Below are 15,000 nucleotides of genomic sequence, written 5' to 3' on the forward strand. Positions count from 1 at the left end.
TCAATAGATTAGTTGGAGAAAACCACAATATACTTTTGTATTTCCTTACTATATTTTTGCTTCAGTGTAATAATTAACACATAGCAGACCTTCGCTTATTTTCTTTTACTACCCCCACTTGGGCATAGGCCTTTTCGCTACCCAGAACCAACCCCGAACGACCTGAGGAAAGGGGACGGAGTCAGACGTGAATAACAAGGAGCAGTTTCCATTTATGGTCAGATATATCCATATAGACGATTGGGTGGTGGCAGCGTATACCTTGATTTTTTTTATTTCCCAAATCGTTCCTATGTGGGTATCTCTGATCACTCCCATTGGAGGTGCTCTTGGTTAAACACTAAATCAATCGACGGCACCACAACATGTTTATCTATCTTTTTAGTTACTCCTTTATTTCTTCAAATATCTATGTACCAATATATTCACTCGGCTTTTTATCTATTCATTTGCTCATTTATTTATCTGCCCATTTGTTTCTGTTTTTTGTTTTTGTTTTTTTTTTCTAACTCGATTCTGAAGAAAACCAGCTACTGCCACTCGCCATAGCTGTTCAAGCACATATGGCAAAGGTAACGCCATGAACCGCAGGTAAGCCTTCTCTGTAGTAAGCGCCTTTTGATCCACGTGGGGGTGCATGGAACCGCTTACTACCCGAAGACCCACACCCAGAAAGAGAAGGGGGCGCGAAGACCTACAGCAGAAGGCGAAGGGTACTCACAGAACCACTTGGCTTCGTTCGAAGTGAGGTTGATACTTGAGGTCCTACCGTCCCACTGGGGCACCGAGACGGCGGAGAAGGCGAAGAGGGCGCCCATAGCAGAGGCCATGCCGCAGACCACCAGCACTGAAAGCATCTGCAGAAGGAGGAAGAAGAGGAAGAAGAAGAGGACTCCACCAATCATCTCATCTGTTCGCGTCTAAAGGTTCTCCTTCAGAAACATGTGGCTCCTTGGAGCTGGTTCTCCTGTAAATCCCCCTCAAGGGAGACATGTTTTGGACTGCTGTCCATCCTGTGTGAGCATTACCCTATTATATAGCCAAAAAGAAAAGGTCATGGAATATAATGGGTATTGAGATAAAATTATTGAAACAGGCGATTCTCCCTCAACTGAATGAAATCATCTTGTATTAGCCAGAATATAATATATAAAGGGTGTCGTTGTATTGAAGAGGTAAATAACAAATAACACCCCTGGCACCAAAAGTTAGGCCGTGGAAAAGGAGTAAATGAGGATGACCTTGTCCTTGACTTTGACCTAGCTGTCGCCAAAGGTCAGTGGCGCCAAGTTAGGCCATGGAAAAGGAAAGAATGAGGATCACCTTGACCTTGACCTACCTGTCGCCAGAGGTCACTGGCGCCAAATTAGGTCATGGAAAGGGAAAGGATGGATGTAACCTTGATCTTCACCTACCTATTCCCAGAGGTCACTGGCGCCAAGTTAAGCCATGAACAGGGAAAGAATGAGGATGACCATGATCTTGACCTACCTGTCGCCAGAGATCACTGGCGCCAAGTTAGGCCATAGAAAGGGAAAGAATGAGGATCACCTTGACCTTGACCCACCTATCGCCAGAGGTCACTGGCGCCAAGTTATATCATGGAAAGGGAAAGGATAAGGATCACCTTGACCTACCTGTCGCCAGAAGGCCGAGAAGGGGCAGCAGTGCGGCAGGCTGGACACGAGCAGGCCGCCTCTCCTGCCATAAGTCAGGCCACGGTTGTCAAATCGGAGGAGCTTTAAAAGAAAAAAAAAATCACCATCTTTATAGATGTATGCAAGGTATATGCACAGATGTTTCAGCAGCCTAGCGTAAGAAAGAATCACATAAAAAGATAATATTATGATATCTAGTAGGATTGATTGTTTGTATTATAATACACAATTATAACAACACTTGATTCAACAGTATATGTAATAGTAAAAACTACTGGTAATCCACACCACTGTCAGTGTACACCATAGTTGAATTTTTTTTCACAGTAAAACTGACCTATAGAATACCTTTGTCAGTACTGAATATCACCACTGTTTGTTCACATTTTTGACGGTATATAACATCACTGCCAGTTAGTGAAAATTAGCGAAACGATGGATATATTGGTAGTGAGACAAGAGAAAAAGATGTTAGCCAAATTGGAGTGTTATGATTATATTATTCGTCAGATGGTATTGTATCTACGATGATCTTATTTTAGCCATATCTTAATGTAGTCACGATGATTACAAAGATGAATCGTACCGTGAGTACGACAATCGTATTTTAGATTAATTGTGACTATGATGTCTATGATACCTCGTCTGGGGTATTGGCTGCATGTTATGGTGGCAAAGAAGCATGCAGTTGATACTTTAGGGTCTATATGGGGTGCCCCTACGGACCAGAGCCACACATCATTTTGTCTATGATAGAGGAAAATTCTGTTCATAGAGAAATGATGACACTTTTATACTATGACTGTCCCTCCGTTATGCTGTCCCCCAACCCCTTGTTACTGTCCTATACCATTTCTCTGAATATTCATTTCCTTTTTTCGCCGACCCTGTTGTGGGGGGGAAGAGAATGCTACCACCAATTCTTTCCACTTGAGTCGTAAAAAGCGACAAAAAACGGGATGGGGGATGGGATTAGGAGTCCTACTACCTGTAGCCCCAAAAGGGGACATTCCTAAAAAAAGAAGAAAAGGCATAAGAGGGTCTGGGAGTTTTCCAACCAGTACCTAAGGTTTAGGTCTTTTAATGTGCGTGGATGTGGTACAGATAAGAGTAAAAGGGAAGAGATACGCAGTATGTTTGTGAGAAGAAAGATGGATGTGCTGGCTTTGAGTGAAAATAAAATGAAAGGAAAGAGCAACTGTGAGTTTGGGAGTGTAGCTGGGAGGTACTCAGGAGGTAAGAGGGGACGAGGGAGAGACGGGGTGGCTATACTAGTAAGTGAAGAGATAAGTAAGTGTGTAGTGGAGTGGAAGGAGGTTTTATCAAGGTTGATGTGGATGAAGGTGAAGCTGGGAAAGGAAATGTGGGTTTTTGTAAGTGCGTATGGACCTGGTAGTGAGAAAAGCGTAGAGGAAAGGGAGGCATTTTGGGTAGATATAAATGAGTGCATAGAGGGATTAGGGAGAAATATCAATGTAGTTGTATTGGGAGATCTTAATGCTAGGGTAGGAAATGAACCAATAGATTGGGAAGTGTGGATTTCCAGGTAAAAATCGTAGCGGAGAAATGATGGTGGAGATGTGTCTTGAAAGAGTTGATGATAGTAAGTAAAGTGTTTAGGAAGAAAGTCAAGCATAAGTACACATGGGAGAGGGTGGTGGATGGAAGGGTGGCAGATAGAGCGTTAATGGACTATGTAGTGGTGACCAGGAGTATGGTAGGAAGAGTTAAGGATGTACATGTTCTCTGGGGAGAGAGTGGGGGAATATCAGATCATTTTCTGGTGGAACGTAAATTGAGAGTGGAGAATAGGTGGAGAAAGAGGAAAAGGGTAGAAGGTAGGGAGGTAATTAGAGTGAACTACTTAAATGAGAAAAAAAGGAGAATGAGTATAAGAAGAATCTGAAAGAGAAGTGAGAGGAAGTGAAGGATAGAGTAGAACTACGAGTGGAGGAGGAATGGGGATGGTTCAAGGAGGGATTCACAAGGTGTGCAAAGATTGTGTGTGGAACAAGGAGGGCGGGAGGAAATAGAAGAAAGGGTAGTGATTGGTAGGATGAGGAAGCAAAGAAATGTGTAGAAGAAAAGAAGCAGGCATTCATAGATTGGCTACAAATTAGGACGAGGGAATCGTATGAGAGGTACAAAGTAAAGAGAAGGGAAGTTAAGCATAAGATAAAGGAAGCAAAGAGGAGAACAGATGTGAAATGGGGTAAGAGTATGACAGAAATTTTTTGAAAGCAATTAAAAGATGTTTTGGAAGGAAATTAAAAGAGAAAGAGGAAGCGAATCAAGTAGAGAAGAAAATACAAAAGGTGCAGATGGAGAGATGATAATGGAAGAGAAGGTAGTGAGAGGAAGGTGGGCAGAGTATTTTAGGGAGTTGCTAAATGTGAAGGAGGATAGGGGGGAAAGGTAGTTGCAATGGCAAGCGCTAAGAAAATGACCATGATGAGTGAGGAAAATGGAGAAGTAGGGAAGGATGAAGTGAAAGCAGCTGTTAAGATGATGAGGGTAGGTAAAGCAACTGGTCTGGATAGATGCCATGCAGAATGTCTGAAGAAAGGAGGTACAGTGATGGTGGACTGGCTGGTGAGGTTATTCAATGGTTGTTTAAGAGAGGGTAGAGTGCCGGAGGACTGGAGGAGTGCCTGTATAGTTCCGCTTTACAAGGGAAAGGGGGACAAGTGTGAGTGTAGTTGTTTCAGAGGGATCAGCTTGTTGAGTGTAGTTGGGAAGGCTTATGGGAGGGTCTTGATTGAGACGATTAGCAGAAGAACAGAGGGTGAGGAACAGTGTGGGTTTAGGACAGGTAGGGGTTGTGTAGATCAGATTTTTGTGGTAAGACAGATATGTGAGAAAGCTATAGGAAAAGGTAAGGATGTTTTTTGGACTTTTATGGATCTGGAAAAGGCTTATGACAGGGTAGACAGGAAGGCACTGTGGGAGGTATTGCAGATATATGGGATAGGAGGAAAGCTGTTAAGAAGAGTCAAGAGTTTTTACGAGAGTAGTAGAGCTTGTGTTAGGATTAGAAATGGAGAGAGTGAATGGTTTGATGTAAAGGTGGGACTTCGTCAGAGATGTGTTATGTCACCCTGGCTGTTCAATCTTTACATGAATGGGGTGGTGCGAGAGGTGAATGCAAGGGTAGTGGATCAGGGGTTGGAGATGATTAAAGAAATGGAGAAAAGTGGGAGGTGAGCCAGCTGTTGTTTGCTGACGACACTGCGCTAGTAGCAGGAACAGAGGAGGGATTGAGGATGTTAGTGACAGAGTTTGAGGTATGTGAAAGAAGGAAGCTGAAGATAAATGTGGGTAAAAGTAAGGTGATGGGATGTACATGGGGAGAGAGTGACAGTAGGCTGGAAGTGAGCATTAATGGTGAAAGACTGGAGGAAGTGGATAGTTTTAGATACTTGGGTGCGAATGTGGCAAAAAAGGGAGGAGTGGGGGTGGAGGTAGAATGTAGATTGAGAGAAGCAAGTAAATGCCTTGGTGGATTAAAAAGTGTAATGAGAAATAAACATCTGGGAATGGATGCTAAGCGGACGTTATATGAAGGAGTGATTGTGCCAACAGCATTGTACGGGGCAGAAACATGGAACATGAGAGAGGAAGAGAGAAGAAGTTTAAATGTGTTTGAGATGAAATGTCTGACAAGTATGATAGGGGTTACTAGGCTGGATAGAGTGAGAAATGAGGAGGTGAGGAGGAGAACATGGGTGGAAAGGGATTTGGGAGATAGGGTTGATGAAAGAGTATTAGGATGGTTTGGAGACATGGAAAGAATGAGTGAAGAAAGATTAGTAAAAGAAGTGTGGAAGGCGGAGGTGGAAGGAGTGAATATGAGGGAGCGTCCTAGGATGAGATGGATGGATGGGGTGAAAGGGGCATTACAAAAGAGGGGAATGTCTGTGGAGGAAGGACGGGAGAGGACAGAAGATAGGGGTGAATGGAGAAGGGTTGTGTATAGATGATGCTATGATGCATGAGGGGGAGTGGGTGGGGGATGGGGGGCTGAGGAAGTATGTATGAGAAAAATTTTGACGCAGCCCGAAGGGATTTGTCCCCGTCTTCTCCTTTTCTGCATGAGGGGACGGAGAGGGGGGTTCGCCGAATTTATGAAGCGGCCTTGCTGTGGATGTGCTGTGTCTTGCGACACTGCTTCTGACCCAGGGCAGTGGACAGGATGCAGGGATGACCCGTCACCCAGGAGGTGCCAAGATAAGAGGGAGGGAGGAGGGTGGAGGGGAGTGGAATGTATGGGAAATGAAATGGGTGGGAGTGGTTTCTATTCCTTTTTCTTTTTGGCTACCCCCCCCCCCCGTGTAAGGCGGAAAAAAACTTTGGTATATGTTTGTATGTGTGATGTGATTGTTTTAGTCGGATTTTAAATGATATATAGACAGTGGAAATACAACTACTCCACTAGAAGAAACGAAATTGATGCCATTTTGCACTGCTGGACTAATGCCAGGCATTGTGGGTAACAGAAGTTTGGAGAGTGGTGAACGTTATGTGTCTACAACGGTTATATGTACATCATATCACATTCATAGTCACATTCTAATGTTGTTTTACAAACGTGTAACTAAAAATGTAGTCGGTAGGTGTGAAATATTTTAAAAATCGTAAAATTTTCCTACCTTGTAACGTTAAGAATATAGAAATATAGATTTATATCTGGAATCAAATCCGCTTCAAAATGTACTTTTCCTCGATCAATGGAAATTTGGATAGTAAATTAATTAATTAGTTAACTAGTAGATAGATAGGTAGATAAATAAAGAAATGGATAAACAAGCTGATAAATGAACAAATGAATAAATAGGTAAATATACATATAAATAGAAAGGTAAATAAGTAGAAAAATAATTAAAAATATAAATAAGTGCTAAATAATGTGGACATACAGATATATAATCAGACAAACTAATGTGCTTACCTAACCTCCACCCAAGTTCCCAATGCACACAGATTCTTACAACGAAGGTTTTTTTTTTTTTTCACTGACACAATGCAACATGGTGATTAACGATGCATTAACGAGATCGCAAACATTCTCCCCGAGAACTAGAGTGGCGTTCGGAGTATAAGACGACTTTGAGAAACGCGGTCTTCCTATCTCCTCCGTAAAAGACGCACAACACAGGATGGGACCCCAAAAGGGACAGTCCCAAGCCCCTTTTTCCCATACAGTTTTATTCTACTTACTTTTTCCATGGTCTCTTTTGGCTCATGAAATTCCAGGACCAAGGCTTAATCGGTTCCCCTTGAGTAAGGCGGCGCCAGGGGAGGTGGAGGTAAAGGTGAAGGTGGAGGTAAAGGTCACCTCGGCATGGGTGCGGATGCCACTGAAATAGCCTCACGCGGGGTCACCCTCCAGCATATATAATGTCGCTTGCTCAAAACCCCCCAAACCCCCACCCCCGAATCAGACACTTCGCAGGGGTCCTTCGGCAAGGGGGCAGGCAAGCACCTTCCCCCTCCAATTGATCGGGATGCCCCACCCCGACCTCTCCTCCATCGACGTCTCTGATCCTCCTCCTCCTCCTTCGCTTACCTTTTCCACTCTCCACCTCTCCCCCTCCCCTCCCCCTCCTCGTTTCGGCCCCTCTTGTCGCCACCATGAGCTGCAATTCCACAATCTAATCAAACACTTAATAGTTATCAGAGTGACGCGAAGACGAACGGGCAGTAGTGCAGGTATGAGAGCGATTCAACCCGAGATAGCGTTTGTTCTTTGCTGCTCGTCTTCGGGATGGGGGTGGGGAGTGGTGATGCTGGGGTAGGTGGACTGGTGGTCCGGGGGCTAACGAGCTCGAACTGCGTTCCAGTGGTCATCGGTTTGTGATCTGCCTTTGGCGTTTCAACTTCCTGAAGACCTTGACTCGCCCTTGCGCTTCTTAGAAGAACCCTTCTTCCCAGTTCCTTTCTTATATGAATAAATAAATAGATAGATAAATAAGTAAATACATAAATACAGTAAATAAATAAATAGATAAATAAATAAATAAATAAATAAATAAATAAATAAATAAATAAATAAATAAATAAATAAATAAATAAATAAATAAATAAATAGATAAATAGATAAATAGATCAATAAATGAATAAATAAGTAAATAAATAAATAAATAAATAAAATAAAAAACACCAAGGAAGGAATTGGTCACCACAATTTTTTTTTGTGGCTGATAACAAACAAGTATTGGAATATCTTGAAATAAGCAAGGAATATCTAGAAGGAAAAACTGATGATCAAGGAGTAAGAAAAAATAACCTAAATGTACATCAGTAAAGAGAAAATGCGCAATGAAAAATTTATGATGAAACCTCAGTGAAGGCTAAAGTAGACAGAGAAGAGATCAGGCGAGAATGACAGTACAGCAAGGTGAAATGAGAGGAATAACTAGGATAGAACAAAGAAAGTGGAAGTTGGAAAATGAAGAAAAGTTGCGTTAATAGAGCTAATGGCAAAATGAAATAAAAGAAGAACAAGATACGTGAAAAAAATGTAGTCCAAATGTGAAAGAATAGAGGAAAATACTAGGTAAAATGTATATTATAAGGTAGAAAGAGACTCACATCACATGGCGAAAAAAAAGGAAAAACGAAATATGAAAAATATATTCTAAATGTTAAGAAATAGAGAGAATTAGTAGGTAAAAATATGTACTATACTGTATATCATAGGGTGGAAAGAGAAGCACATCACATGAGGGAGTGAAAAAGAAGAAACAAGAATTGATAAAGTACCAAAGGTTTAGTATTAAAGGAAATGGAGAATAGTTCGGCATGGAAATGGACTGAAGAAGTGTGTAGGTTAGATAAATACAAGAAATCAAATTAAATCTCTCAGTAGAGGACCCCCAACGTGAACTTGGCACGTGTCGGTCCCTCCAGATTCTCCCGATTTCACCTGAAGTCTCCGACGTGGGCCGTGACATCACGTGTCTCTAGCACAAGTCAAGCTCCTCTAATGTGGCACTCATGAGGCACCGAAGAATAACGCAAGAAGACCTTGGCAGAGAGTGTTCAACTCTCATACACTTGAATTAGTCTGTCAATCACTAACTGGAGGGGGAGGGGGAAGGAGAGGGGGAAGAGCAATTGCATTTGCCTTGATTTCTAGTCTCCAAAAGGGCGGAGCTTTCTCGACAAGCTCCCAGGTAAAAAACCGATCCATCCTTATCTTTTCCACAGACATATTTTATCTGTAGTCTTCCCCTCAGCCGGTAGTGGTGATACTGGTGGAAGTGAAGGTGGTGTGAGAGAGGCGGTGGTGTGAGAGTAGTGGTGAAGGTGGTGGAGGTTAGGGTGGTGGAGATGGTGATGATGGGTTGAAGTGATGATGGGCAGTTGAAGTGATGAGAACGTTGGGCTGTGTTGGTGGGTGGGTAGGGTGAGGGGGTAGAGGTTAGGGTGGTGGAGATGGGATTCCTAATTATGATGATCGCAAATGGAAAATGGACCCTCGGGTTCGCCTACCCTGACGGAAATCGTCGTCCAAAGCCATTACACGATTTCGGCTCGGTCGAGTGGACAGTGGGTCCTCTTCTCCCTCTTCCCCCTCCTCCCTCCCCTCCCCCCGGCCCCCGTCCTCCAACCATCCCACACCCACCCTCCCTTTGCTTCTTGTTGTTTCCACGAGTCTGGGCAGGACAATGAACAAGTTATCTTGCAGTGTCAAGCGGCAGAGTGCCAAGAGCTCATCTAGAAAAGGTGAATAAAACCTTTCACTCGACTGTGGCACCTAAAGGGTTGGTCTGGTATGGTAGAGGAAGCCTTTTTTTGTTTAATAGAATTGCCCGCCGTTTCCTATGACAACAAGTGTGCCCCTACGTCGAAAGGACTAATACGAGATCGACCGCAAAGCGATCGAAGAGATCGACTCAGTCGCCAATTCCCATTCCTCACGAAGTGACGATGACCTCTCCATGTCGACCAGCGTCGATTTATCTCACTCGAATTCCTGAAGGAGGGGAAGGTGTGGTCGCTGACGAGATGATTCGAGTCTGCTCGTCCTCCAGGAATTCTTGGAAGCTGTTATGTAATTTGGTGGTCCCAGAAAACATTTCATCTTTCCCTAGGTCGTCTTGGGGCTCTAATGGGTACCTCAGGTTCCTCGAGACTGTTTGCGAGCCCAGAACCCATTTCAGGTCTCTGATCTCATCTGGGAACCCAGGACCCATTTCCGGTTCTAGGGGTCATATGGAGTCTTAAGCGCCGTCACGCATTCATGACTCTCCTTAAATGTTGTGAAATTGAAAAGCTGGAAGACGCTTTCACTTACACTATTCTAAACTTCCCTAAGGACAAATCAACAATATGTCTAATGTTCATATATATTTAACTTCTTTTAGCTTGTCATTCAGCTTCTTAATTTATGCCGCAAAGGTGATTTGACATTTGGAGATTCGAAAAAAAAAGAGTGTAACCTAAGTCGTTTCTACTCAAACAAACTCACTTGAGTCGTGTATGTGGGACAGGAGCTTTAGAACTACATCAGATCCCTAAATACCTTTGGGTTCTTCGGGGACACTATGGAAACCCTGGGGACCATCAGCTCTGTAAGGTGTCTCAAAAATCTCTAAAGTGTCGACCGCATTCAATCTATGCTATCACCATACCGAAAGTAGGAGGAGGAGGAGGAAATGAAAAGATAAGGAAAGGAGAATTTGGGGGAGCGGAGGACTGGGGATGGGGGATGCGGTATGAGGGATGAGTGATGAGGGGTGGGGGATGGGGGATGGGGTGGGGGTGGGGGTGGCTTTATAGGAGATGGGGTGGTCATAGCCATGAATACGAAGAATACTGTCCTGGATCGGCTTAAAATGCCTAGACAATCCCTTGCGATTCGCCTTTCTTAGAACCAGTGCCATTTATGTGTGATTGAGAGCTTCCAATATATAGTTTGTGTGTGTGTGTGTGTGTGTGTGTGTGTGTGTGTGTGTGTGTGTGTGTGTGTGTGTGTGTGTGTGTGTGTGTGTGTGTGTGTGTGTGTGTGTGTGTGTGTATGTGTGTGTGCGTGTGTGTGTGTGTGTGTGTGTGTGTGTGTGTGTGTGTGTGTGTGTGTGTGTGTGTGTGTGTGTGTGTGTGTGTGTGTGTGTGTGTGTGTGTGTGTGTGTGTGTGTGTGTGTGTGTGTGTGTGTGTGTGTGTGTGATTGACCATGATTTTAGATCATGTGTTGGACTCGTGATAGACAGCTATTTCTCTCCCGGAAGAGAGCTCAGAGCTCATATATGACCGATCTATGGGTAATGCTGTGACCTTACACGCAAACACACACCCAACTCCCTGCCCACGAGAGTTGGGCGATACTAAAATTATTTCAGCCATGGGCGGGATTCGAATCCGGACCGCCGTAGTGGCAGCCGGGAACTCTAACCACTGTCACTGTGTATTCTATATTGTGTCAAGTAATATATTTCCCCAAAGGTCCTCTCCACCTTTCACTATCATCTCTTCCCAACATATTTCTTTGCAGTTAGAATCTCCCATAAGTACTACGTTTCCTCCGTCCTTCAGCATCTCATTTGATGAATGCCTTGTGTCTTCTAACATTTTAAAATAATTGCTCTTTCCAAGAACCCTTTTTTGGGGGCACTTAAGTCACCACAATATTTCTATTTTTCATGTCACTATTTTCAACTTTTATCATGATCATTTCTACGCCGTTTTCTCCCTCTGTAACCTTCGTCACATTATGTTTTTCTTTGTCAAAAGAACGACTCCTCCACCCTATTTTTCCTCTCTATTTTTCATCCAGTGATTATATAATCCTTGTCCAACACTATTTGGTGGCAGTGTACCATTTAATTTCGTCTCCACAATTCCCACTATATCTGTTTTTTCTTCTGGCAGATAATCATTTAGTTCATTTAATCCTGTGATCAAAACCGTCTATGTTAATATAAGTCACTTTTGAATTATTTTTTCCTTCTTTATCTCGTTCTCTGTTCCTTTCGTTTATATATATACATATATATATATATATATATATATATATATATATATATATATACAACTGTCTCAGCCTCATGTCTAATACTCTCCAATAAAACTCTTTCTTTTTTATCTCCGTTCTTTTCTAGTTTTTTTAGCTTCACTTCTTAGTGCCTTCTCCCTTTTTTTTTTTTCTAGCATCGTTTATTTCTTTTTCTATCCATATACTTTTATATTTTTTACTATTTACCAACCTTCCTGCTTTTGTTACTTTTTCTGCTACCATTTGTGACCTTAATTTGATCTTTAAAGGTCGATTTTTTTTTAGTATTGCCCCATTCTATGCACTTCTTCTATTTCCTTTTCTATTTCTTGCTCTTCGTCTTGTACTGCTTTCAGAACTTTTCTTGCTATTTCCTTCTCTTCTTTTTTTCTCAAGTACCAAACTAGGTTATGTTTTTTTCTTTATACCATATACTGCTATGCACTTTTTTTCTACTGTATCTCTAACCCAATTTTCTTTCTCTTTGATTACTTGAATAACTGTATATTTTGTATGTTCCTACATTTGTTGTTGGATTTTTCTTTGAAAGCTATCTCTTGGCTTTCTTGATTCTTTTTCTATTATTTCTGATTTTCTGTAAGTCTTCTTCTCCTATATTTCGTTCAACCTTCTCGGTCACTGTTTTGATTTGTTTATTCACCTCTTTTTTTAAGGTCTTACTAGTGTTGGCATTTTTGTTTTTCATCCTTTCATTTTAACTTTTTACTTTGATTTTTTTTTTCACTTACCTCGTTATTTATTTCCGCATTTTCTTTCTTTAAGTCCCTCAGTTCTTTATTGGTTTTACTGTACTCATTCTTTAGGTTCATGATTTCTTTCTTTAGCTCCATAATCTCTTGATTCCATGATCTCATCTCCTTTTCTATATCTATAATTCTACTCAGTCTTCTGTCATATTTATTAAATCCAGAAAAAAATCTTCTTCATCATACCTTAAAACACCCAATGGTGTTTCGATGTTTTCGCTACGCTTCGGTATTGTGCCAGTAGGGGTCTCTGCTCTTCCAATGTTTACGTTGGGTTCAATTCCATCGTCATTTCCTGGTCTGCTTCGATGCCTTTTCATTTTCTTCAATACTCACTTTTTCTACTATATTAGATCATCACGGGCATCCACAAATATATCCCTTCCCATTTAATACAAACTAGATTTCCTGCTATATTTATAGTTTAGAAGTTCTGTTGATTCTCGGGAGCTCGGGAGTCTTTACACTGTGACGATCGAGGTGTGCATTTACCTAGTTGTATTTACCTAGTTGTATTTACCTAGTTGTATTTTACGGGAAGGGGGGCTATGCTCGTGTGTCCCGTCTCCATATCTCGTTTTATCTAAACTGTTTTTAAATTCATGATGCATGTGTCTGTGTGTGTCTGTGTGTGTGTGTGTGTGTGTGTGTGTGTGTGTGTGTGTGTGTGTGTGTGTGTGTGTGTGTGTGTGTGTGTGTGTGTGTGTGTGTGTGTGTGTGTGTGTGTGTGTGTGTGTGTGTGTGTGTGTGTGTGTGTGTGTGTGCGTGTGTACATGTGCGTGTGTACATGTGCGTGTGTGTGTGCGTGTGTACATGTGTGTGTGTGTGTGTGTGTGTGTGTGTGTGTGTGTGTGTGTGTGTGTGTGTGTGTGTGTGTGTGTGTGTGTGTGTGTGTGTGTGTGTGTGTGTGTGTGTGTGTGTGCGTGTGTGTGTACATGTGCATGTGTGTGTGTGTGTATGTGTGTGTGTGTGTGTGTGTGTGTGTGTGTGTGTGTGTGTGTGTGTGTGTGTGTGTGTGTGTGTGTGTGTGTGTGTGCGTGTGTACGTGTGTGTGTGTGTGTGTGTGTGTGTGTGTGTGTGTGTGTGTGTGTGTGCGTGCGTGTGCGTGTGTGTGTGTGTGTGTGTGTGTGTGTGTGTGTGTGTGTGTGTGTGTGTGTGTTTGTGTGTATGTGTGTGTGTGTGTGTGTGTGTGTGTGTGTGTGTGTGTGTGTGTGTGTGTGTGTGTGTGTGTGTGTGTGTGTGTGTGTGTGTGTGTGTGTGTGTGTGATAATAATGATAATAATAATAATAAAAGGTTTATTTCAATAGCAGTAGTACACTGACAACAATACAATGCAAAAGCTGATTAAAAATTGAAAACTTAGAGTATATACACGGTACAAGTTTACATGGAATTGATTATGTGCACAATGAATGGGATAGCACTGTTTTTGTAGCGGTCAGTCCTTGGCGCTTTGATTGAAACGAGCCTATTTCTGTGTCTAGCGGCGTGGCGAGGTGGTGGAGCGTCGGGAGGGAGGTAGTGACGGTGTCTAGGGTGGGAAAGCAGGCTTTCCCCAAATTTCTTTAGTGCCTCACCATGCCGCTGGGACACCCTAGATAGGGTAAGGGTGGTAAGAGCGTGGTCGTAACCACTGTACTCCACGCTCTCTTTTGTACCCTCTACAACTTTTGTCTCTGTGTGAGGGTGAGTGAGCTGGACCAGGCTGGTGAGGCATACATGAGGGTGGGGAGTATGAAGGTTTTGTAGACCTCCTGTAGCTCAGATGTAGATGTTCCTAATGACTTTAACCTGCTCAGCATATATAGTTTGTAAGACGCTGTCCTGACTATGTTGGTGACATGTTGGTTCCAATTTAACTGATCGTCGAGTGTGATGCCCAAGATCTTGGTGGATTGGACCAGTTGGATGGGGTGGGGGCCCATTGAAAGTTGTGGTGGAGCCACCGCCTGTGTGGAGGTACAAAAGTGCATCACTACGGTCTTGTTGGTGTTGATGGGGATGCCTACGGTGCTGTCATCCACATATTTCTATCTGTGAGGAGTGTCCATGAGGGCGTCATTAATAAGGATGAGGAAGCATAGGGGACCCATCTTGGTACCCTGGGGGACCCCACAGGTCAGGGGGAGGAGGGGGGAAGTTGACCCCTGGTACCTAACCGCCTGCTGTCGTCCGGTGAGGAAATCTGCCAGCCATGCTATTAGGTGGGGCTGGATCCCCTAGTTGGATGGCTTTGGAGAGAACAACATTGTGGTCAACAAGGTCAAAGGCCTTCCTAAAGCCTACAAAGGTAACAGCTAGAGATGTGTTACGCTTGTCTAGATTGCTGTGAAGGAAGTTGGGTAAATCAATGAGACAGTGAGTGGTAGAGGAGGATTTCGTGTTGCCAAATTGTTGGACATCTATTGAATCTTTTATGTTGCTGTAAACTGTGGTGGGGGAAAAGAATACTGCCACCAAGTATTCCCACTTGGATCGTAAGAGGCGAGAAGAAAGAGACGGGGATTGGGACTAGGCATCCTTCTCCTTGTAGCCCCACTGGGGAAATTCCTAAAAAAAGAAAAGAAGGCATGAGAGGG

The 15,000-nt window shown here is 42.9% G+C and overlaps 1 protein-coding gene across 1 annotated transcript in view; it reads right to left on the reverse strand.

The window, feature by feature from the left end:
- The window catches only part of LOC143025480 (facilitated trehalose transporter Tret1-like), a 12,496-nt gene extending 5,463 nt beyond the window's left edge, over window positions 1–7,033 (reverse strand). The window contains exons 1-3 of the mRNA XM_076185205.1: window positions 6,876–7,033; window positions 1,638–1,739; window positions 722–857 (exon numbers count right to left, since the gene is read on the reverse strand). Coding sequence (XP_076041320.1) covers window positions 722–857; window positions 1,638–1,739; window positions 6,876–6,884 — 247 coding nt within the window. The 5' untranslated portion in view covers window positions 6,885–7,033. The remainder of the gene's footprint in view (window positions 1–721; window positions 858–1,637; window positions 1,740–6,875) is intronic.
- Between the last annotated feature and the right edge of the window lie 7,967 nt (window positions 7,034–15,000).

This window comes from Oratosquilla oratoria, chromosome 5 (assembly GCF_046742065.1).
Source record: "Oratosquilla oratoria isolate Oo_2021 chromosome 5, ASM4674206v1, whole genome shotgun sequence".
Taxonomy (NCBI): domain Eukaryota; kingdom Metazoa; phylum Arthropoda; class Malacostraca; order Stomatopoda; family Squillidae; genus Oratosquilla; species Oratosquilla oratoria.